A 25,607-nucleotide genomic window follows, 5' to 3' on the forward strand; every position below is an offset into this window, starting at 1 on the left:
ACAAACTCTATTGACCTTTGGTAATTTCCTTGCTCTCTGACACAAGACTCTTCAGGCTCATGTTGTACATTTACTCTCCAAATCTGAAAGTGACCATATATCTGATTTTAGGTTCTTCTTTAGTGAAAGATGTGATTTAGATGCTACCGTCTGGTGTTAGGTGTTTTCATGGTTACTGGTGGTCAGTTGATTTTATGTCTTTTCAGTTGACAAAATTAGGAAATATGTATTTTTTAAAGAGAAAAAATATCATGAGCTTATATTATTACTTCCAATTGAAATTTAAAATGAAAAGAGATCAGGGGCGCCTGGGTGGCTCAGTCGGTTAAGCGTCCGACTTCAGCTCAGGTCACGATCTCGCGGTCTGCGAGTTCGAGCCCCGTGTCGGGCTCTGGGCTGATGGCTCAGAGCCTGGAGCCTGCTTCTGATTCGGTGTCTCCCTCTCTCTCTGCCCCTCCCCCGTTCATGCTCTGTCTCTCTCTGTCTCAAAAATAAATAAACGTTAAAAAAAATAAAAATAAAATGAAAAGAGATTTGTATACTTACTCTCCCTCACTTCACCACCTTTCCCTCCCTGTGATGAAAATCTTGTTTCCTAATAGCATTAATATAAATTGTTATTTTCTTTATCTTACAATATGCCTATGATAGCTTCAAAATAGCAATTTGCAAGTGAACAAAATAGCAATTTCAATTTTAATAGTAATAATAGAATTTTTAAATGCCATTAATTATTTCTTTGCTGTTCTTTTTTCCTCTTTGAGTGGACTAATTTCACTAAGAAAGTGCAGTCAAAATATGTTTTAGAGGCACTTAAAGTAATTTTTTTCTTTGTATGGTTTATGTCAACAACTTGGTTTATTTATTTATTTTTTTTTTTTAAAGTACTTTTGCAAGTGTTTTTTTTTTTTTTTTAATTTTTTTTTTTTCAACGTTTATTTATTTTTGGGACAGAGAGAGAGCATGAACGGGGGAGGGGCAGAGAGAGAGGGAGACACAGAATCGGAAACAGGCTCCAGGCTCTGAGCCATCAGCCCAGAGCCTGACGCGGGGCTCGAACTCACGGACCGCGAGATCGTGACCTGGCTGAAGTCGGACGCTTAACCGACTGCGCCACCCAGGCGCCCCAACAACTTGGTTTATATTAGGTTCACCAGTTTCAGTTTGTTTTCAATTTTTAATAATATTTTTACCTCTTCTAAATTTTTACCTTTAATTATTTAAAATATTTACATTGTTGTTTAACAGTGGTATAATCAGAGATGCTTCCCACCCATTCTTGCCATCCCCTAATTCTTTTTCCTCTTTCCCCCACAGGTAATCATTTTTACTATTTTTGGTGTATCTTTTCATTGTTTTGTATCACCATCCTTCTCATAAAAATGTAGCATATTCTATACACTACTTATACTTCGTTTCTTTTACTTAATATTATGTCCTGGAGATAACTACACGTTTCAGTGTACATAGATTTTTCTCATTCTTTTTAAAAGCTGCATTGGCTAACGTGTGGACGTACCATAATTTATTTAGTTATGTCCCTATCGTTTCTAGTGCTTAGCTATAATTATGGTTATATGGTCATTTCCAAACTTCAGTTATAACAGTGTTGCAGTCAATAACCTTTCAATTCTGATTTTGTTTCCTAATTTCTAGTGTACCTTTGGATAGGTTTTTAGAAATGGGTTGCTTCAAAGGGTAAAAATGTGTAATTTTGCTAGATATTTCAAATTTCTCTCCGTGGTGTTTGAATCCCATTAGCTGTGTATAAGAGTACCTTTTCCCAGAGCCTCACCTACAAAGAATATTGTCAAACTTGTATTTTTGCCAATTCTGACAGGTAAATTTGATTGAAGAATTTTTGGAGTGATCGCATTGATATTCTCAGGAGCAGATATATTTGCCACTTACCCATCCCCTGCTAAATTCAGTATTCATCACCAACCTGGCAGAACTGCTTTATCTTTTAGAAAAGACATTTCTTCCACTAATTTGCCTGCTCCTGCTAAGTGCAGTGAAGACAATGCTCCCTCAAATAGGAGTTGCTTCTATAGTTTCCTGTAAAAGAGACTTTTAAACATATGTAGGAGCTTTTTTCTATAGCAAGAATGAATGCTAATAATCAATGAGACACATTTGTCCATTGCTATTCTAAATGTAATTTTTATAATTCCTTTGGGTAGAATATAATTTTACTCGTACTGATTGTTGTTTGGTTCAAGGAATTTATTTCTAATTATAGGGTCCTCCTGGACTTCCTGGATTTCCAGGGACACCAGGTCTTCCTGTAAGTAGAATTTGGCTTCTTAATTGAAGATCCCTTAAAAAGTAATCTAAAAGAAATATTATACATGTGTTATATCTCTTTTCAAAGGGAATGCCAGGCCACGATGGAGCTCCAGGACCTCAAGGTATCCCAGGATGCAATGGAACCAAGGTGAGATTTCTTTAACTTAATCTTAGGCAATATGCTTGATAAAAATAGATTTTAAAATTTGAAGAAATCAATATGAAGAATGTTTACGATATAGTAGCTACAGGTCTAGAACATACATAGGATATGTTCTGAGTTAACATTTTCAATATATTAAAACATCAGTAATTCTTTAAACACGTGTATTCAGCTGTGATATTGCATTGGATTGAAAGTTATTTTATTGAATCCTGTTTTGACTTTAGTGTAAACTAGGGTGAGAGTTAAAAAGGAATTAGGATATATATGTTTCAAATATTACATCAGTTGTTAAGAGTAATACTTGTGAGTGTCATTCATTAGCTTTGCCTTTTTTAAAAACTAGGTACAATGTAAGTTCTCAATTCATGTTTAAAACATTTTTTTGACCTTGCCTAATAACATCCCTAAGAAAAATCCTAAAAATCTACCTATAATACAGCACATCAATTTTTACTATAAACTATTAGTATGAAAACAGAAATTCTTCCCTGTCGGCAAAAATGATGAATTTAACAATTTAAAAAGAAAAATAAAACTATACGTATGATAAAACATTTTTTCATGACCATTTTTCTTGTGTTTCATCAGCTGTTTGGGTTTATCATAAAGTGATAGCAAGGAAAAACAATGAGGAAAATTTGCTTTTTTGATAGTTTATATCTTATTCCCTTACTTTTTTCCTTTTCCTATATATTAATGCAATATGTTATTATTTTCTGTATATCCTTTCAGCATTTTCCATTCTGCACATGATACTTTATGGAACTGTTCATGAAATATCATAGATTTTGTAGCTAATGGCATGTGTTAGATTTTATATAGGGTACATATTTAAAATAACTTGAACAAACTATTTTGTATCATGAAGGCTATATTTTGTGATAATTATTGTAGTATATACGTGAAGGCAATAAAGTTATTTTTACCTCCAACTTTTCTTCAAATCATGTGACCCTTACCAACACTACCACCAACAATAACAATAACAATAACCAATAATAATAATAATAATAACAACAATAATAAATTTTTTATTTTGGATTTGTGAGGCTTACTTGTGTTCTTCATTTCAGCTGGGACAAACTTACCTGCGTGGAGTTAGTTTGCATGGAACATTGCTGTTAAAATGGGCTACATTCTTGTGTCTATTCTGGTTATTTGTTTGTTTGCTTGCCAGCCTGCCTTGAGCAACAAACCACTAGCCAAAGTTGTAAATTTGAAGACCAATGTGTCAACAATGTATATAGTATGCCATATCATTAAAGGGATCTTTTTCTTTTTTTTGTAAAGCAGCACCTTAGCAGATGTCATGATTACTTTGTGTTTGAGGCCCCCAATTATGTGAGCAAAAAATGTTCTAGATGGATTCATTATGTATACTTTCAGATTAATTTTTTTTAATATTCTTTACTATGTAACTAATAGAATGAGCTCTAGAGATGGAATCAGAATATATGGGTTCTTTGGTTTTCTGTCTTCTAAACTTGATAGGCAGGCCAATTTTTCTCTGCGGGCCAATTTTTTCTCTGTGGGCCAATTTTTTCCATATGTAAAAAGTGATGGAGAGAGGAGTACTGGACAATAACTCAAAGGCACAGAGCTGTAATAATTTTGCTCTTTTAAGCCTCTGACGAAGATGTCTCTAGGATTACCATGGCATGTAGGTATTAGAAAGGAGGTTGCATTGGGGTTCTTCTACAGCAATTTTAGCTTTTGTTTTCTAAACCAAATGTCTATATTACTACTTTACAATAGTGAGTGAGAAAAACTGGGTGCCTAGAAAACATAATGACCTGCGATTGCTAGAACTATTGCTATTATTGTCCTCTTGGTGATATTAATGGCATTCTCTCTTACCATCTTTTCCTCTTTACAAAAATAATTTGAAATAGTTTACAATAAAAGAATAATGCAATGGGGCAGTTAAAATAAGGATCTATATAATACATGGGCAGGAAATTGAGATAAATCATTAACTATTAAATGTAATGATGACCAGGAATCTGTGGTGTGATTGTCTCAAAATGGATTTGTCAGAAGAAAATGACTAGTGTAGAAGATCTTTTTCTTTATTTCTGATTGGGATTGATGAGTAGGGATAAAAGTATCTTAGAAGGTTGAATTGATATGGGCAGTTGATACTGAAGTAATTGGAAAGGGAAAGCTAATGAATTTTTGGCAATCTGGCATGTTTCAAAATGCCTTTTAACCGAAATCTTTTTAGTAAGTCATTGTTTGTTGGTATAGTTATGTTTTGTTTCTTGTTCCTCCATTACTCTTTCTTTTTAACTCCTTCTAGGGAGAACGTGGATTTCCAGGCAGTCCCGGTTTTCCTGGTTTACAGGGTCCTCCAGTAAGTTATAAAATTTAGGATTATAATGAACACAGGAATTGACAGAAGAAGCAGAAGGGTAGAAAGTGAGCTCAGTGTGTTCATGTGGAGCAAAGTTAGTACATTTTAAACTAGTAAACTATAAGAAGATTTTTAGGAAAAAAAAGTTGGTAGTATAGCTCTGTGCTGGGTAAATGTAAGGATTCCATTGTATTTCATATAAATGTCATCTCTAAGATACTTTGTACTTAGAATGACCCTACAGTAATCCACTCAATTGACTATTTGGAAAGTAGTATGTTCTTTTGCTCGATCCCCTCACATATGTATAAAACAATCCTTTTCTTTTTAATAATAGGGACCTCCTGGGATCCCAGGTATGAAGGTAAGCATTCCATGCTAGGAAAGTAAACATTTTGAATAAAATATATGAAAAGCCTACAAATTCAATCAGATAATGTCTCTGACTTCTGTCTTAAAATGGATGTTTCTAGAAGTTGTGCAGGTACACACAAGCTACCCTTAAGTAATCTCCTTTGTTCCCATGGCTTTAAGTATCTTTTGTGTGCTGTTATACTTGTAAACGTGTATATAAGACTCAAATTTCTTTTCTGATCTTTCAATTCCCATTACCTTTTGATACAGTTGACCATTTGCTCCCTTTAGAAATGCTCTTTTCCCCTGACTTCTGTGACACTACCTTTTGGTGATTTTGCTTCTGTGTCTTTCTGGTCATCACACAGTCTTCTATAAAAGCTCATTTTATTCTATGCAGCAGGTATCAGGACACAATTCTGACACGTTCTTCTATGCCTAGCAATATTCTTAATGTTCATGGTATTATTTACTACCCAGCTACTGGATAGTGAGTCTAAAATAGACTTTTCTTCTGAGTTGGATGCATGTATTAAACTGCATCCCTGACTTCTACTCTTATATCCCCCAGACATTCAAATTAACACATTCAGTGTAGACCTAGACCCCCCCAAAACCTGAGAGTTAATATTTACATCTTCTACAACTTCACACACCTCCTCATTCCATTCTATCACTAAATGTTAATGTGGCCTATAAAATATATCTTGGGGTGCCTGAGTGGCTCAGTCGGTTTAGCATCCAACTTTTGATGTCAGCTCAGGTCATGATCTCATGGTTGTGAGATTGAGCCCCACGTTGGGCTCCACACTGGGCATGGGGCCTGCCTAAGATTCTTTCTCTTCCTCTCCCTCTCCCTCTGCCTCTCCCTTGCTTGAGCGCTCTCTCCCTCCCTCCCTCTCTCTTTCTTTCTCAATAAATAAATAAATTAATTAATTAAATATATCTTAAATTCATCCACTTTTCTCCATCCTCACTGCCACCAGACTAACCATAATGTCTCATCTGGACTCTTGCAATAGCTTGTTCTTAATTAGTCTTTTTTTTTTTTTTTTTTTGCTACTATCCCGTCACCTCCCAGCCTGACTTATTCTATATATAGTAGTCAAGAATGATCTTTTAAAAACATAAATCAATAGTTTAATCTCACAGGGCTTCCCACTGTCTCTGAGATAAAGTCCACATTCCTCTCCATGGCCTGTAAGACCTGCGTATTCTGGTCCCTGCCTACATATCCAGACTTCTCTTTAAACCACTTTTCCCTGGGCTCGCTCATCACACGGGTCTGCATTAAGTTATTTGAATGTACAAACTCTTCACATTTGGGGTCCTTTACACATGCTCCTTAAACTACCTAGTACTCTTACCCATTTTCACCTGGCTGACTCGTTATCCTTTAGATCTCTGCCTGTATGTTGCCTTCACAGATTGACCTTGTTTTGACTACCCAAACTGATTTCCATCACTATTTCTTTTTTTAATTGAAATATATTTGACACATAACACTGTATACATTTAAGGTATACGACATGTTAATGTGATACCTTTATATATCATGATTGCCATTGTAACAATAATTAGCACCTCTATCAGGTCACGTAATTAGCAATTCATTTTAGTTCTCCACTATTTCTTTATCATGTACCATGTTTTTTCTTCATAGCCTTTAACAGAACATTTTGTCATCTTATTTGTTTACATGTTATGGTCTGCATTTCTCCAGTATATTGTTAGCAACATGAGGACAGAGGTCTTGTTTGTCTCCTTCTCTACTGAGTATCCAGAGCCTAACACAATTCTTGGCAAATGTTAATATTTAAGAAATGTTTTTGTAATGAATGAGTAACTGAAGGTATCACAGGCTCTTAATAAATTGATTGTACTTCAGTGTATTTTGGCCACTTTCCCATTTGTCTTTAAAAGGTAAATTTATTCATGTTAATTACTGAGATCACCTAATCCTCAGGACATTTATGTGACAGATTTAATTCTCAGATCGTTTTTTGTGCTTTTGCCAGTTTTCATGTGTTGTAACTGTTAGTTACAACTTCCATTGATAATTTCTTTCAGGGAGAACCAGGTAGTATAATTATGTCATCGCTGCCAGGACCAAAGGGTAATCCAGGATATCCAGGTCCTCCTGGAATACAAGTAAGCATCCAGTGATTTTCTTCTTTACTGATTAAATACAATCACAGCATCAGTTTTTCCTCTTCAGCCTTTAGTACCCTCTGTTTTAGTTACAGAAATCATCATCTGAAGTTTGGTAGACGTCGCATATACCTCATACCTGAAAATGAAAGCAATCTAGACCAGGGAGAGTTTTATAAAGGACTGTTTTGTTATTTTATCTTTCTATCCGGTTTCCATGGAAATTTTTGTTTTTGGGTTTGACAGCGGAAATAGGCTTCTGTATTCTTATTCTTGTGCTGGGAGGATCAGTAAGTAGTAGGGGTAGTCCTGATAGTTGTAAATGGCCTGATTGAAAATACAAATCATAGGTCTCCCATTTACGATATTAGAAGACATCATTTGTAACACTATTAGTTATGCATAACACATGAACATGTTTTGAAGCCTGAAGGAATAAAATTTATGCATAGTGAACATCAAGCATAATTTTAAGAAAATAAGTTATTTTAGCCTATAGATAACACACATAGAAATAGAAATATTTTTCAAGTATTTATAGATCAGGTAGTCAATTTCTTGAGGTTTGTATTTCACAAGGATTGATCCCTTTGCAAAATAATCAGTATTTTCTAATATTTGACTACTAAGATGTAATGTCGGACACTTTTTTCAGTAACTGCCATCTCATTCCATGCTTGACATCACCCATCCATGTGCTCTTAAGAACTCTCAGTGTTGCCCTTTATCTCTTATAAATTTTTGTTATGTAATATTTGAAAATGCAGCAGAATACATTCAAAATATATGTATGTTATGAAGCATAACTACCAAATGAACACCTATGATCCCAAAATAGCATTTGAGAGCTAGAACATTTCAAATAATTGTGAATCAGCCTGTAGTTCCCTTGGGACTCACATCCTTCTGCATTCTACTAAGACATAAGTACCATTTTGAGTTTTCTATTACTTCTTAAAGATAGTTTTATTTTATATATGTATATCTCTAAGCAAGAGTGTTTAATTTTGCTTGAAAATAATATAACATTTATGTAGTTTTCTCCAACTTTTTCTATTTGATATGTTAAGATACATCCATATTACTGTCTGTGGCTATAGTTCATTCAGTTTTACTTCCCTATAACATTCCATTGTATGAATATACTACAGTTTGTTTCTCCAGCTTCCTATTATTGAATATTTGGTTGTTTTGGGATTTTTTTAAATTACAGAATAATCCAGGATTTACACCTAGATATAGAATTGCTGGAGTTCACTGAAGTCAAATTTTCAGCTTTTCAAGATGCCAAATTGTGTTCCACAATAGTTACATCATTCCCTTATCTGTTGTTCCAGTTATTCTCACTTCCTTCCTTGTATTCAATCTTATTTATTTTTAATTTAATTTAATTTAATTTTTTGCATCTCTTAAAAATATTTAATTTTTTAAATTTATTATTAAAATTTTTATTAACATACAGTGTTATATTAGTTCCAGGTGTACAATATAATGATTCAACTGTACATTACTCAGTGCTTATCACAATCAATAAGTATTCTCTTAATCCCCTTCACTTATTTCACCCATCACCCCATGTACCTCCCCTCTGGCACCACCAGTTCTCTTTATTTAAGACTCTGCCTTTTTGTTTATCTCTTTTCTTTGTTTTGTTCCTTAAATTCTACATATGAATGAAATCCTATGGTATTTATCTTTCTCTGACTGACTTATTTACTTAGCATTATACCCTGTAGATCTATCTGTGTTGTTGCAAATGGCAAGATTTCATTCCTTGTATGACTGAGGAATATTCCTCTGTGTGTGTGTGTGTGTGTGTGTACCACATCTTCTTTATCCATTCATCTATAGATGGACATGGGTTATTTCCATATCTTGGCTATTATAAATAATGCTGCAGTAAACATGGGGGTGCACATACCTTTTCAAATTAGTGTTTTCATTTTCTTTGGGTAAATACATAGTTATTTTTTTTCCTTTAAAATAGAGAAGCTACCTTGAAACTGGTAGCCCTTCCTTTCCCATTTCTAGCATAAAAGCCCCACTAAATGCCCATCTTTATAACTTTATATTGTAAAACTTCCTTACAGTGTATTTGTCCTACATTTGTTATCTACCACTGTAAAACAGAATTTTTCTAAAAGCTGCATCCATTCTGTTTAGTTGAATTTCTTTGTAGTTAATCCTTTTATTCTTATACATTTTAAAATTCTGCTTATAATACTGCAGAATTATAGAATTGTATAAGCAATTTGTGGCAGTTATTTAAGTATAAATCTCATTTAGTGTAGTTCTTTGTGTGATATAATGAGGGTTTTTTTTTTCATCCTTTTCTTCACTTCCTTTATAACAGGGCCCAGCTGGTCCCACTGGTTTACCAGGGCCAATTGGTCCCCCAGGACCACCAGGTTTGATGGTAAGTTTGCTTCTGGAATTTCATTTCTCCTACTTTAAAAAACTTCTTATAGGAATACTAATATTGTTTCTGTTACTTGAAAGTAGAATGCATTGTCAATGCTTATTATTTATATATATATATATATATATATATATATATATAATTTACAGGATATTTTACAATGTTATGGTGAACAATATATGTGCTAAGTAATAGTTCCATTTTCTAGATGGAGAAAAATGAGGTACACAAAAGCAAAGATTTAAAATAAAATATCTTGTTGGTTACCTCTTGATGTGTCAGTGCTGAAGCTGATTCTGGCCATTTCATTAAGTCTTCTCAGGCAATTCTCTAGTCACTTGATGAAACATGTTTCTTCCATCTGCAGTTTTCAGTTTAAGAGGAACAAAAAACAGGTATTCCCCCCCAAAAATATTGGCTCTTGTTTCTAAGGGGCCTGGGACTAAACAGGATTGGTGAGGATAGTGGATCACTTCGCAGTAGGATAAGGATTTGTGCACCTCAGGAAAGAAGCAACAACTTGTAAAGACCTTGAGTATGCAACCAGTTCTCTTACTTTACTACCTCAATGGTCACTCATATTTTTTCCTGTAATTAAATTCTGAGTATTTTTGCCCCTGCAATACTTAGATTTCATTCGAGTCAGGCTTTGGACTTAGAGCTTTACTATTGCCCTCTTAAAAGGGCAAGAAAATTGTACTTCAGTCAAAGTAATTTCTCATGTGCCACTCTCTCATGTCCCATATATTTAAGTGACAGTTTTCATTATCCCTTTATAGATTGTACAATTTTGCTTGTGACAATTGGTCCTCTATTCTTGACTGAAGGAAATAGCATTTGGTAAATACTAAGAGAATCTACCAGAAAAGATTGTGATTTCTGCTTTCCTGGAAATATATTGGGGAGAATTAGAAAACCCTTTTGTTTAGTTTATTTTAGTTGTAGACACCCTGCAATGCATGAGACCCTGGACTATGGCACTTTTTCCTGACTCCATTGTTACAACATCAGTAAACCCTATGAGTGTTATTACATCTTGAGTTTCCCCAACCCTTGTGGCTATATAACTGATGCACTCTGCATTCCTGAATGTTCCTTCAGTTAACCCTGATTCAACAGGTGAAGCAAAGTCTTAGAAATGCCACCAGGGTCCAATATGTAAATAAATGGATCCATTGAGATCAAGAGGTGATATACTTGGGCAAACAAATGCCTATCTAACTTTTCAAGCCTTGAAACATTCTCAGATATACAAAGTCAGGTCACATAAAAATGAGACAGAACTAAAAAAGGGAAACACATGCTTTTTAGAACTAGAGAGTTAATTGCCTTGTAACACCTACATTTACCTATAATTCTGATATGAGAAATTTGATATGTTTGTTGAGATTAACTTTTGTATTTATTTTTGGCACTGGTGTTGCCCCTCTGCCTCTACTCATCCTTGCATTTCTTCCTCTGCCTACTTGTATGCTGGTACAGGAAGTCTCCACATTCATCTAGATTGGTAAAATCAATTTAAATGTGAGAATAAAACAGGAAGATACTATTTTGAAGGGCATTTTCAGTCCTCACTTTTTATGAAAACAAATAATTTTTTGAAGCCAAATAATTTTTTTTTAATTTTTTTTTAACATTTATTTATTTTTGAGACAGAGAGAGACAGAGCATGAACGGGGGAGGGTCAGAGAGAGAGGGAGACAGAGAATCTGAAACAGGCTCCAGGCTCTGAGCTGTCAGCACAGAACCCCACGTGGGGCTCAAACTCACGGACCGCGAGATCATGACCTGAGCCGAAGTCGGACGCTCAACCGACTGAGACACCCAGGCACCCCTGAAGCCAAATAATTTTTAATAAATGTATATCCTGTTTATCTTTTTCTGTGTCTACTATTCTTAGGGCCCTCCTGGTCCACCAGGACTTCCAGGACCAAAGGTAATTTTCTTTTTCTTTACATTTTTTATTTGGTATGAATTCTTTTTGTTATTGTCAGTGAGATTTTAAACTAAAATGTCTCTCTTCAGGGGAATATGGGCTTAAATTTCCAAGGACCCAAGGGTGAAAAGGTGAGTAAAGGAAAAAGTTGATTATTCAGCCCTCAGTTTTCTCCTTTCCTCATCATTTGAACTTGTCTTTTTTCTTCTTGCCACTGACTTAGCTTATGTTTTGTATTATTGTCTGTGTAAATTATGAAATATTACTTTCTTATTAAATCTTGCAAACAGGGTGAGCAAGGCCTTCAGGGCCCCCCTGGGCCACCTGGACAGATCAGTGAACAGAAAAGACCAATTGATGTAGAGTTTCAGAAAGGAGATCAGGTGAGTATGTAGACAGGAAACCAATGAACATTTTGCTATAAAAGTGGCTTTCCATTAAAATGCATTATAAGCTGGAATATAGTTATATATGTGAAGGTATTTTAAAAATAACAAGAATTTGAGATAATTAAAATTTTTAAAGAGTTTCATTGAGATATAATTTACATACCACACAATTCACTTATTTAAAGTGTACTGTTCCATTTTTTTGTATATTCACAGGGTAGTGAAACCGTCACTACAATATAATCCTAGAACATTCTCCTCAACCACCCCCTACAAGACCCCATACCTATTTATTGTCACTCTTCATTTCCCCCCAAACTCTCAGCCCTAGGCAACCACTAATCTGCTTTTTGGCTCTGTAGATTTACCTATTCTGATCACTTCACATACATGGAATCATACAATACATGATCTTCTGTGTCTGGCTTCTACTTAGTTTGTTTGAGGGTTCATTCTTATTGTAGCATATATCAGTACTTCATTTCTTTTTGTGGCTGAATAATATTCCCTTGTGTGAATATTCCACATTTTGTTTATGCATCATCAGTTGATGGACATTTGGATCATTTGCATTTTTGGCTATTGTGGGTAATGCATTTGTGTATGAAATTAGGTCATGGTAAAGTAGACCATCATTGTCTTAGATGACAAATAGTGTTACTGTATAAACCCTTGTTGTGTTTAGAAATAATTATCTGATACCTTGTATCTACTAGAGTGGATGGGATCATACAAATCATTTATAGTATAGTGGCCCACCCTTGAACAAAGTGTGTACATTTTTGTTTCACTTAAATGCTAATAAAGAACAGATTGACTGAAACTCTGCCATCAGTATGGATCGGGTCATTTAATTCTCTGCCAAAATGGATGTGTGTTATATAGCTGCTATATTGACTGGTTATGGGTATTCTTGCTTTTTATAAAATGTACCATTAATAATTTCATTTTAAGTGTTGTCTTTTTATTTACCTAAAAACTTGGCTTGTGCACACATCAGAAATTAACTGAGGTAAGCAAAGATGGCTCTGGTTCTTTTGCCTAGCAAATTTCAACTTTGAATTAGAAACATCCTATTGTCTTTGGTTATACTACATGAGTCCATTGTTCAGCTTGTTAAAAGTGTTTTTAGCTAGCTCTAGTATTAATGTTATTTTCCTTTCCCCTATTACTGCATAGGGACTTCCTGGTGACCGAGGGCCTCCTGGACCTCCAGGGATACGTGGTCCTCCGGTAAGTAGCCTAAAATTCTTTAGAGTCATTTAATGTAAATTGGTATTGATACATAGCACTCCACGAACCTGTGTAAAACTACTTTTCGGTGTACAGGGTCCTCCAGGTGGTGTGAAAGGTGAGAAAGGTGAGCAAGGAGAGCCTGGCAAAAGAGTAAGTGTTAACGACTATTAATACTCTTTACAAAAGATTTTAAATGTGTGTTTGTGTGTAATTTTATTCTTTCCTCGTAAATCCTACTTTCTTTGTCTCAAAATGTCACAACTGACATAGTCATTTATTTATCATAATACTGAAGTCTGAAGAGTCTACTTAATATATAGTCCAAGGCAGAAAGAAAACTTATTATATTCTTTAGTCTCATACTTCCTAAATAACAAATTTATATTATTGCATTTCTTTGACTCTTATAGGGTAAACCAGGCAAAGATGGAGAGAATGGGCAGCCAGGAATTCCAGTGAGTAGATAAAGGTCCATCCTCCCACCTGACCCCCTAAAATGGCAACATTTGTATGTGGTGGTAGAGAAGCAGGATGGCAAACAAGCTTGAGTTTGGAAATAGCAGGAATTGATATTATACTTTCTCTTTTGAATATGAATTTATTTCATATTTTAAATCTGATTTATTGAGCTATAACTTGTATACAGTAAAATGAACCATTTTCAGTGTATCGTTCTGTGTGTTTTGACAAACACATATAATTGTATAACCAGCTTTATAATTAAAAAAAACAGTTACATCACCCTCAAAAGTTCCCCCAGTGTTCTTTTGTAGTCTTCTCCCATCCTTACCACCAAAAGCCCCTGGCAGCAATTGATCTGTTCTCCATCCCTGTGATATTCCCTATTCCAGAATTTCATTTAAATACAGTCATACTGTATATAGCTTTTTGAATCAGGTTTCTTTAACATAGCATTATACATGGTACTGTATATCGATAGTTCATTCCCTTTATTGCTGAGTAGTATTTCAATGTAGGGATGTATCAAGGTTTGGTTGTTCATTTACTCACTGGAGGACATTTTGGTTGTTTCTGGTATGGGCCATTATGAATGAAGCTGCTTAAAACATTCACATACAATGTTTTGTGTGAACAGAAGTTTTTTCAATAAAAGTTTTTACAGATCATTCTAATTACTATAAATTAAAGAGGAAAATAAAAGTGTCCAAGTCCAGGAACATTATTTCAAGCGACCTCAGTATCAAGAGTATCTACAGTAATGTTAAAAGAGGTTTTCAAGGACAAAATTTGATAAAATTTTGGAGACCATTCTGAAAGAAAGGGATACTTCTTAACAAGACTGGAAGTTGGAAGTAATAAAATCAGATAAATCAGTGTCCAGATGATTCTGCTAAACAGGCAGTCCTCAATTTATAAACTCTAGATTCACAAATTAACATAAAATGGCTTAATGAGAGGTAAATTTGGGGTCTTAGTTCATAGCTTTTGGGAACAATTGTGGTCTTTGTTTCATGTTTTAGGCAGCCATGATGATTAGTAATTACCTGTGATTGATTTTCACAGATATCTTCAGGGAAAAGATGTTCTCTGTTTTCCCTGGGAGAACTCAAATCAGGTCAAATAAAGACAATCACCAGACGGGTCAAATCACTACAGTTCTTTGTCAGTGGGTCTTTGAAAGTGCTCCAACCAGTTCTGTCCCTTCCATTTGCTGCTAGCGTGCTGGTATTCACCTTGATTATGAGCTGTTGGTTTTCAAGGTTGTGTGGAGCTGAAGAAGGGTGATGGGAATAGAGCAGGTTCAAATACCAGAAAGCTCTGTGCTCTTACCAAGATTCAATCATTTTGTTTTCCCCAACAAACCTTCCTGGATTGCTGCAAGCCTTTGGCTAATTTCTAGACTTCTAAAAAAGTTGACTCTGACCATTTTTGCCGGTGTTCTTTGTTGCTTTTATGGAGGAGAGCATGTTTGGACATTCTTACTCCACCATTTTTGCTGATGTCATTCTGTCCTCTATGTTTTAAAGGGTTTACCTGGTGATCCTGGTTCCCCTGGTGAACCAGGAAGGGATGGAGAAAAGGTAAGAAGTTTAATACTTTGAAGTGACTGGTTTTATTCTACTTAACATAATCCTGTTCTCTGCCAAGGTGAAGTTCATTTATTCATTTGTTTGTTTGTTTGTTTGTTTTTAATTTGTTTTATAATTTACATCCAAGTTAGTTAGCATATAGTGCTCTAATGATTTCAGGAGTAGATTCCAGTGATTCATCCCCTATGTATAACACCTAGTGCTCATCCCAGCAGGTGTCCTCCTTAATGCCCCTTACCCATTTAGCCCATATCCCCACCCACAACCCCTCCAGCAACCCTCAGTTTGTTCTCTGTATTTAAGAGTCTCTTATGTTTTGTCCGCCTCCTTGTTTTTTTGTTACCTTCCCTTATGTTCATCTGTTTTGTATCTTAAATTCCTCATGTTTGTTGAAGTCATATGATACTTGTCTTTGACTGGCTAATTTCACTTAGCATAATACCCTCTAGTTCCATCCATATTGTTGCAAATGGCAACATTTCATTCTTTTTGATTGCCAAGTAATACTCCATTGTATGTATGTATATATATGTGTGTATATATATATATATATATATATATATATATATCTCCCAAGGTTGAGTTTTAAATGAAAAAGTTATAAATAACTAGCTTTTGTATTCAAAACATACCTTCTTTATTCATCTTTTGGTATAGCTCCTTTTTCTTTTGTACCATTTCCTCTAAATTTTTGTTCATTGTCACAAATCACAATTCATGTGGTGGAAATACATGAAGAATTGTTCAACTTTAGCATTTACATTGTGAAAAGTTGGTGCCTTTATTTTGAGCATGTATCAGCAAAACTTTTGTTCTCCAGAAAGTGGATTCAGCACTATTTTAGTGAGGTCCTCATACTAAAAAGGCTTGTAGCTGTGAATTTAGAATGCCTACACTAAACATTTCCATTCTCTGTGCAATTATTGTCTGAAAGTCTGTGGCTAATTCTTTGTCATTTTTTTTCCCATTTGGCTATACAGCCCGACTGAAGTCATTTATTTAGTTATTTATTTTAAAAGTGACTTTGGGAAAAAAAGTGACCTTGAAAGAATATATGAAGCACACATTTCCCTTGTTTATAGCAGATCACAAAATATCCAGTTTTCCAGTCTCTCTGGTCTCTAATTGCTTTATATGAAAACTAGTACTGAAAAGCTTTGTTCTGCAGGCAAGGAGGAAAAAGTGTTACAAACTTGAATGTACCTGGAGGGTGCATATTTTAATGTTGGTTTATCTCTAAACTAGATCCAACTTGAAGCTTGGACTGAGAACCACAGCTAGAATAAAGGAAGATAATAAATACTCAGAGAACAAGAGTTTTTTTTTTTTCAAGTAGTAAATAAAGTGATAGGACAAAGTAACTCTTTAAACTAAAAGGAACTTTTAGATAGATGAAAAGTTCCTATGAACAAGTCTAGAACAAGAAGAGAGGTGTGAGAGAGACATCTATCCTTGGGTTTTGGCCAGTAAAATAACAGTTATATACTGTGTTTTTCATGCTGTAGTAGCTACTGGTTAAGAGTAACAGTTTTGCTTCTGAATTTGTCTTTCATTAGTTTCTAAGAGCAAACTCACAAAAGCAGTTATAATTTATTAGCTGTTCCTGATGATAGCTAAATCCATCAGCTCTAAAATATCTGTGACTAATGGAAATGACATCTAGTTTATGCCTTCAACAAGTTTTATGAAAAGAAACAAGGCTAGATATAAGAAAATATAATGCTTTTAACTGATTCTAGTGGTACCAATTTCTTTATTCAGTATCTTCTTTCTAAAGTATTTATAGTTGCTAGAAAATAGCAATCTTAAAATCAAAGAATGTTACATCTAGAAAAACCTTAGAAGGCTGGTCTGTATATGTGACAGTTAAGTTAATTGATTTGGTCAAAATTGTATAGCTAGTAAATCTGAGACAACATCACAGGTCTGACTAGGCTTATTTCAGTATTGTCTCATTACCTCAAGTAGTACTTCTCTTAGAGATATTTTATTATGGATTCCTGGGTCTTCATGAAACCTAGATATCTGTTACACTTTTAAGGAAATCAGTGTTTTCATATGACTTTTACTAACCTACTTTACACTTGTATTGAACAGGGCCAAAAAGGTGACATTGGCCCAACTGGGCCTCCTGGACTTGTAAGTTTCTTTTCAGTCTTCATTTATCAAACTTATTAATGCGTTTTCATTTTTGTGCCTTAATGTACTCTGTACCTTTTCCTCATATAACAAAATTCTAAGTCATTATCAACTTTTACTGGCTTAAAAGTCTACATATAAAAACTTCAGTGATGTTGACCTCAAAGTCTTTGTATTGCTCTGCCTGTATATTACTTCTCCATGGTAAAGATCCAAAATTATGGCATTGGGTTGTTTTGCCTCATGATTGCCAAAGTATTTATCAAGTAACCAGCAGGTGGTGCAAGTATGGCTTACAAAGTTTCAATAAAAGAAATTTCGGGAATGAGGGATCGACCCTTTCCCTTACAGAGCCCTGGAAAGATGGATTTGGTCTTAATAGGTTTTCTCAATTATACAATTGCCTGATTCATACCTCTTTCTTCCCTGAGTATGTGCCTTCTAGGGGCTCTTAATCAAATGTAGGTAACTGCTCTATGAAAATACACATAGGGGGTTTATGGATTTTCTGTAATGTTTGCATTCACCATGAAATTTAAGTCAAATACGTTTCCAATCTTATTAAGAATAAAATATCACTGATGCAATTTAACATATTGGCTTTCATTTGTGTTGAAATTTGGTAAGACTCTTGCTTTTATATTGCATTAAATCTGCAAAGGTGCAAGTGCCATAAAGCCTGTATGTTCAGGACATTTGAGTAATATTAATTTAATTATTTCTGTCCAGAGTTAGTCTCAGATATTGATAGTTAGTACTTCACAGATCTAACAAGGATATACATAAAGAAGATCGTAGACAATTTTTTAAAAGTTTACTTATTTTGAGAGAAAGAGGGAGGGAGTAGAGAGTGAGTGTGAGTGGAGGAGGGGCAGAGAGAGGGAGGGAGAGAGAGAGAATCCCAAGCAGGCTCCATGCTGTCAGAACAGAGCCTGATGCAGTGCTCAATCCCATGAACTGCAAGATCATGACCTGAGCCAAAATCAAGAGTCAGATGCTTAACTAACTGAGCCATTCAGACGCCCTGATCTTAGACAATTTTTATTAATTTTCATTGTGAAATCAGAACTTTTGTTCTCTAAGAAATAATTACTTTATGAAATGAGATAATAAAATTTTGATAAAAACCAGAAGAAATGGAAATTTGGGGACTGCAGTCTTATCCAGCAGCTCACTTTCCTTTTTGAACTACTATCTCCATTCCAAGTCCCACAACTTTCAGACTCCTTTTGTCTGAATATTTCTTCTATCCAATAGAGCCAGGATGAAATACCATACCTTGCCAGTGGGTGTTGATTTGTACCTCAGTCCAATCTTAAAACTAAAGCTTATTTATCATTACAGCTCTATGAGATTAATTTCTTTAGATTATTTAATATGAAATTGTTTCAACACTGGGATTCTACAAAGACCAAGAGAAAAGGAATAATCAGTTAGTTGATTCAAATCAATAAAGCCCTCCCAAAAGAGAGGAGTTTGTTTTGTTTTGTTTTGTTTTGTTTTACAGGAAGAAAAAAATGTGGGTTGATAAAGGGAAAGATTGGGAGATGACATTACAGATGCTTGAAATGGCATATTCAGGGCGCCTGGGTAAACTCAGTTGGTTAAGTGTCCGACTTCGGCCCAGGTCATGATCTCACAGTTCGTGAGTACGAGCCCCGCTTCAGATCCTGTGTCTCCCTCTCTCTCTTTCCTCCCCCACTTGCTCTCTCTCTCTCTCTCTCTCTCTGTCTCTCACTCTCTCTCTCTTGAAAATAAATAAACATTAAAAAATGAGGAGTCCAAGCACCCTTTGTTGAATGGTAGCATCACTGAAATAAATATACGTGGTGCTACTTTAAAAAGACAATATTAGGGTGGCTAGGTAGCTCAGTCAGTTAAGCATCTGACTTCAGCTTAGGTCATGATCTCACAGGTTGTGAGTTCAAGCCCCACGACAGGCTCTGTGTGGACAGCTCAGAGTCTGGAGCCTGCTTCAGATTCTGTGTCTCCCTCTCTCTCTGCAACTCCCATGGTCACCCTCTGTTGCTCGCTCACTTGCTCTCAAAAATAAACATTAAAAAAAAAAAAGAAATGGTATATTCAGAGGTAAAGACAAGAATGTGCAAGATGCATGAAGTGGGTATAATGAGATAATCCTCACTGTCCTAAAACTTTACTGCAAAAAATAACAGGAGATGTGATAAAGGAGAGAGGTACTGAAAGTGAGAAGAGACTTGACAGAGTCCAGGGTGAAAAGTGGCATCAGACATAGTAAGAAGTAGTGAATTTTGAGGCCTTACACCAGATATCTAACACAGAAAAACTGGTTTTTGAGAAAGTATCTGTTAGCAGTAGATTTGGATTTAAGGGGAGAATTTCAGAGGTACTTCTGTTCGTCCAGGTGTGAGATGGGGATAGTAGCTGTGGCAATAGGAAAGAAGGGGACAAATCGGAGAGACATTTTCAGTAAATAATTATCAAGCTTAGGTAATTGGAATGAATTGAATGTGATTAGAGACATAAAAAATAATTCTAGCTCTGTAATCTTGGGCTGGGGTTCAGGAGGGTGGCAATATTATTACTGGTATTAAACAGTTTCTAATAAGTTGAAGGAAAGGAGTGATGAGGAATGTGACTCATAATCTGTGTAGTAGTCTTAATAGTTTTGCATCCAAGAGCTCTGTGAAAATGATGGCATTGTAATCATATATAGCTGCTAGGTTATTTTTAGGAGAACAAGTCTCTTCCTCTTTGAGTTCCTTTATTTTTTTCTTTCATAATAAAGGTAATCCCTAGGCCTGGGACTGGTGTAACTGTGGGAGAAAAAGGAAGCATTGGGTTACCTGGCTTGCCTGGAGAAAAAGGAGAGCGAGGATTTCCTGGAATACAGGGTCCACCCGGCCTCCCTGGACCTCCAGGTAAAAGAGACTGTACTTAATGCTCTTGTGTTTACAGCATCCTTACTAATCCCCATGTCCAGTATTATCATACTAGTTCCAAGGTGAGCATGGCAGTAAAAGACATGAGTATTTTCTAATTGACAGAAACTTCTCAACTCTTACTATAACCTGTCTCACCAAATTTCTCACTTGTACTTAAAAAAGAAAAAGCCAAGTCAGATGGATAGTTCCCTTTTACCCTAAAAATACCATTTCCACTTTTTATTATTAATAAATTACACCCAATGATTCTGTGATCCAAAGATTAATCATTGCATTTTTTTTGTGCTGCTATGGAAAGGAATGCTATTCTAATAATGCCTAGTTTTATAAGATTTCCTGCATAAAAATAGTAAACTATCCACTTAGAAGGCCAGAAATATCTGCTTAGAAATCCCCATGGTGATTTGGTGTGAAATAAAATTTGGGGGTTCAATACTAACTGTTATATCATTCCCTTGTTGAAGATAAACAACATAGTACAGCATTTCTAAATTGGCCAGCCTGAGCACCACCCTTGCTTAGCATGTTTATTTGGATGTTCTCTGAAATGAAGTGATAGTATGGATTTATGTAAAATTTGAGGAAGCATCTGGTATAGTACCTGACACACATGTATGTTTAATAAATTATTATTCCCCACCCTTCAGAAATTTGGCTAATGAAATATTAACATGATGAGATGAGTGAAAATCCATGATCCTCCCAAGGAGAAAGAATAAATGTGGGTCTCATTTAATTCTAAGTATACACTTTGGATTTCCAATTTCAAGATAGTGGACTAAACACATACTGTGTCTAGAAAATTCAGATAAGGAATTCTCCCAGGATGCAGCAAAAACGTTATAGAATTAGATCATATGAAAGAAAAATTAAGAGACATAGGTATAAATTTAGAAGTTCTAGAATTTACATGGAGTTCAAAGGGGAGAGAATGGGACAAGGGGTAATATTTGAAAAATTAATGACTGAGAACTTCTACTTATTTGAAAGAAAACATGAGTCCCTTTGAAACAGCTTATGAATTACCAAGCAAGAGTGAAATAAGAATAATACAAAAATACATAATGACACATTGTTCAGACATTTTAGAATTTAAGGATAAAAAGAAACCCTTAACAACTATATGAGGGAAAAGCAGATCACCAACAAAGCACTAAGAGTCAGAGGAAGATAATGGAGTCAAAGGAAGATAATTTTCAATGTTATAAAGAAAATAACTATGAGTTTGGAATTCTGTATTACATCAAACTATCATCCTAGTGTGAACATGTGATACTTAGAAACTTCTCTAAAATGGATATTGGAGGGTTTAGTCTAAGAAGGAAGAAATTAATTCAGGATGAAGTTGGGGGTGGGGATGGGTAGGATGCAAGAACCAGTGGTTAGGAAAGATACTGGTAAAATATATGAGGTCTAAGTAAGTATTGATCAAAAAAATAATAGAGGTATTTTAAGTAACAAAATGGAACGATAACTATATACATTATTAACATAGGATGTAAGGGTGCAGAGAGAGTAGGGGGAAATCAATCATAAGGGTTTTTTGTCTTATTAGAGAAAGAGAATACTAATATTATTAACTCTGTAAGTTTTTAGAAAAATATAAGTTTAAATACATAGGCTAAAATTTTAGTAACCACTAGAGAAAATGTAAATAAAATGCATGGCTTACACATCCTTTGAGGAAAGAAAATAACCAAAAAACTTGATCTACATAATACAAGTTAGAATTGGAACAAAACAGACATGAACTGTGGTAAATAGAAAATAAAATATAAGATGACAAGAAGAAGTTAAAAATAAATCAGTAACTCCAATAAATGTGAAAGGACTAAGCACTGATTAAAAGACAAAAACTAAAATAAAATTGAAATAAAAATATATACTGTGCATAATAAGCCTATATAAATTAAAACGACATAAAAAATTTTAAATACAGCAGTTGAAAGATATTAGGCAAGTGATATCAAAAAGAAAGGTGGTTTAACAATTCTAATATAGTATGAAATAGAATTCAATTCAAGAAATACATTAAAAAGACATTTCATATGGACAGATAGACAAATTAAACCACAATGATGTAAAAGTCATGAAACTTTATGCATCTAAAAATACAGCTTTGAATATATAAAGTGAAAACTGAAAAACTACAAGTGATAAATTGGTAAATACCTAACATATCAAGGAGGTGTAAAATAAATCAGGGTATAAATGATTTGAGCAAGACAATTAAACTGTGTATGTGGGAAAGAGAAAAGCTGTGTGCAGCAGAGAATATACATTATTTTCAAACTTACATGAAACATTTATAGAAATTTATTCAATCAGAAAAAAATCTTTTAAAATTATATACAAACCATGCTCCGTGACCACAGTGAAATGAAGTTAGAAATTAACAACAGAAAACACCAAATTTCTTTACATTTGTATATTAAAATGCACATTTGTAAATAACTCGAGAGGTAAAGAGGAAACAGAAATGGAAATGACAATCTACTGAATGCTAAACTAACTTATATCAAAACTTATTAAACATAGCCAAAATGGTATCCTTAATTTATCACAAAATTAAAGATACTAAAAATAAATGAGCTACTTTGAAAAAATTATAAGAAATAACATAAACATAAAAAAATTAGGAAAAACTTGATAAAGGTAAAAACAAGAATAAACTGTGATCAAGAGAAAAGCAAGTGAAGGCACAAGTAAAATCAGTAAAGAAAAGATTATTACCATAAATACAATTAATTTTTTTAAATTATAAGAAAACTGTAAAACTATATCAATATATTGGAAATTCTAAATGAAATACGCATTCCTCAGGAAACAAAAAACATAAATTGCTAACGTTTTCCTGAGAAAGTAAAAAAAAAAAAAAAACTAAGTAGATTAATTACCATGGAAGATTTGGAAATGTTAAAATTTCCACAAAAAGGCACTGGTTTTATGAGTGGTTATATAGCTTTGTGAATGAATTCTACTAAGTTGTTGGGTGGGAAATTCTGATATTTTACAAACTTTTTCAGAACATATTTTTTAAAAAAGACCTTTAATTTAAAAGCATTGATGCCAAGCGACCAGGGAGATAACACTAGTAATAAATATAATTCAGTTTCATTTATGAACATAGAAGCAACAATAATAAATAATATTAGCAGATCAATTCAGAAGTATATTAAGATTGCAAGGATGGCTCAACATTTCTATATTGACTACACTGACAGATTAAAGAGAATAGGCAATATTTGCAAAGAAAGCAGTCAATAAAATTCAGTACCCATTCATTTTTAAAGGGTAAAGAAGTTATTAAACTAAGTTTAAAAGGGAACTTGATGAAGCTATTTGCTTCATACAGGAAGCACAGGACTGTACAGGCAATGTCATATTTTTGTGGTGAAACATCAGGAACATTCTCACTCAAGTCAAAAATAAGATACACATACTCAGAGTCGCCTATACTGTTTATCCTTATACTGGAGTGCCCAGCCAATTCACTACAAGTCTGGTGTGAGGATGGAACAAAACCCACAATTTTAGTGATTTACAAACCCTATTATAATCTACCCAAAAGCCTAAAAGAATCAAATGTCAAATTACCAGAATTTAGAATGTTTGCAAGGTGGGCAGATATGCTAGTTGCATACTTAAATAATTTGTCTTCCTCTTCACCAATGAAAAGTTGAAAATGTAAGAGGAAAAAATCCAGTTGACAATAGTAATAGCAATAAAATTCACAGTACTAATCAAATTAACCCATGAATAAACTCAACAGAAGATGTGTATGCCTTTTTTTTCAGAATTCTGTAAAATATTATCAAATCATATAAAATTAATAAATAAATGGAGAGCTATACTTAATTTCTTAATATAAGAACTCAATATTATAAACAGGTGATTCTCCAAAATTTAATCTTTAAATTCAAATTAATCTCATTCAAACTTCCACTGTTTTTTAAAAAATGAAACTGACAAGTTGATTCTAAACTGCATTTAGAAGATAAATTTATAAGTCTAATAAAGATTTTTTTTTAATGTTTATTTTTCAGAGAGAGACAGAGGCTCGAGTAGGGGAGGAGCAGAGAGAGAGTTAATTCATTTAAACAATTAAACACTGGGGCACCTGGGTGGCTCAGCCGGTTAAGCCTCTGACTTCAGCTCAGGTCATGATTTCATGGTCCGTGAGACCCGAGTCAGGCTCCCTCTCTCTGTCGTAAGTCTGACACTTACCCGACAGAGCCACCCGAGTGTTCCAGGATGGTTTTTAAAAAGGACAAAGATGGGCATATTTTTCTTACCCGTTTTGAAAACAGTTTTCAAATTATTTATAATTATGATAATTACTTTCATTATTATAAAAATATGTTTGTGATGCAGGAATAGACATTGCAACAGAAGAATGTCCAGAAATAAAGCCATGTATACATGAGAACTTTGAGATGCCTCTTTTTCTCTTGCTAATGGTTTTCTAGTATTTCTTAGATTAAAAGATTATAGCATCAAAGAGTGGGTAGAGGGTTATTAGTACATTTCCAAAAGTAGTAAAGCTGCATTAAATTATTCTTTCTTACTTTCAAACTGGTACTTACATTATTTAAAACTTTTCATGTGGGGCGCCTGGGTGGCTCAGTCGCTTAAGCATCTGACTCTTTGTTTTGGCTCAGGTCGTGATCTCATGGCTTGTGGGTTCAACCCCAACATTGGGCTCTACACTGACAGTGCAGAGCCTGCTTGGGATTCTGTCTCCCTCCCTCTCTGCCTCTCTCTCTCTCTCTCTCAAAAATAAATAAACATTAAAAAAATCTTTTCATGCTTTCTTCAGATATTGATTCTCATAGAAAAAACAACATAACTGCATTATACATTAAAGGAAGATCTTATCATTACTTAGGTCTCATTGAGAACTGAAGTAATATCTCCAAAATAAGATCATTTTATCACTTTAATTGTTTTTTATCTTAGGGACTGCAGTTATGGGTCCTCCTGGCCCCCCTGGCTTTCCTGGAGAAAGGGGCCAGAAAGGTGATGAAGGTCCACCTGGACTTTCTATTCCTGGATCTCCTGGACTTGATGGACAGCCTGGGGCTCCTGGACTTCCAGGGCCTCCTGGCCCTCCTGGCCCTCAAATCCCTCCTAGTAAGATATACTTTTCTCCTAAATTCTTTTGTTTTTGTTTTGTTTTCATTTGTAAGTGAATCCAGCT

The 25,607-nt window shown here is 34.5% G+C and overlaps 1 protein-coding gene across 2 annotated transcripts in view; it reads left to right on the top strand.

Moving 5' to 3' along the window:
* Nucleotides 1-25,607, top strand: part of COL4A5 (collagen type IV alpha 5 chain) — a 243,941-nt gene that overhangs the window by 130,092 nt on the left and 88,242 nt on the right. For both annotated transcript variants that reach the window (XM_030305778.1, XM_030305781.1), the window contains exons 5-20: nucleotides 2,243-2,287; nucleotides 2,375-2,437; nucleotides 4,755-4,808; nucleotides 5,146-5,172; nucleotides 7,233-7,313; nucleotides 9,667-9,729; nucleotides 11,633-11,668; nucleotides 11,758-11,799; nucleotides 11,959-12,051; nucleotides 13,237-13,290; nucleotides 13,387-13,443; nucleotides 13,704-13,748; nucleotides 15,282-15,335; nucleotides 17,442-17,483; nucleotides 20,251-20,383; nucleotides 25,367-25,540. In XM_030305778.1, coding sequence (XP_030161638.1) covers nucleotides 2,243-2,287; nucleotides 2,375-2,437; nucleotides 4,755-4,808; nucleotides 5,146-5,172; nucleotides 7,233-7,313; nucleotides 9,667-9,729; nucleotides 11,633-11,668; nucleotides 11,758-11,799; nucleotides 11,959-12,051; nucleotides 13,237-13,290; nucleotides 13,387-13,443; nucleotides 13,704-13,748; nucleotides 15,282-15,335; nucleotides 17,442-17,483; nucleotides 20,251-20,383; nucleotides 25,367-25,540 — 1,063 coding nt within the window. The remainder of the gene's footprint in view (nucleotides 1-2,242; nucleotides 2,288-2,374; nucleotides 2,438-4,754; nucleotides 4,809-5,145; nucleotides 5,173-7,232; nucleotides 7,314-9,666; nucleotides 9,730-11,632; nucleotides 11,669-11,757; nucleotides 11,800-11,958; nucleotides 12,052-13,236; nucleotides 13,291-13,386; nucleotides 13,444-13,703; nucleotides 13,749-15,281; nucleotides 15,336-17,441; nucleotides 17,484-20,250; nucleotides 20,384-25,366; nucleotides 25,541-25,607) is intronic.

This window comes from Lynx canadensis, chromosome X (genome assembly GCF_007474595.2).
Source record: "Lynx canadensis isolate LIC74 chromosome X, mLynCan4.pri.v2, whole genome shotgun sequence".
Lineage (NCBI taxonomy): Eukaryota > Metazoa > Chordata > Mammalia > Carnivora > Felidae > Lynx > Lynx canadensis.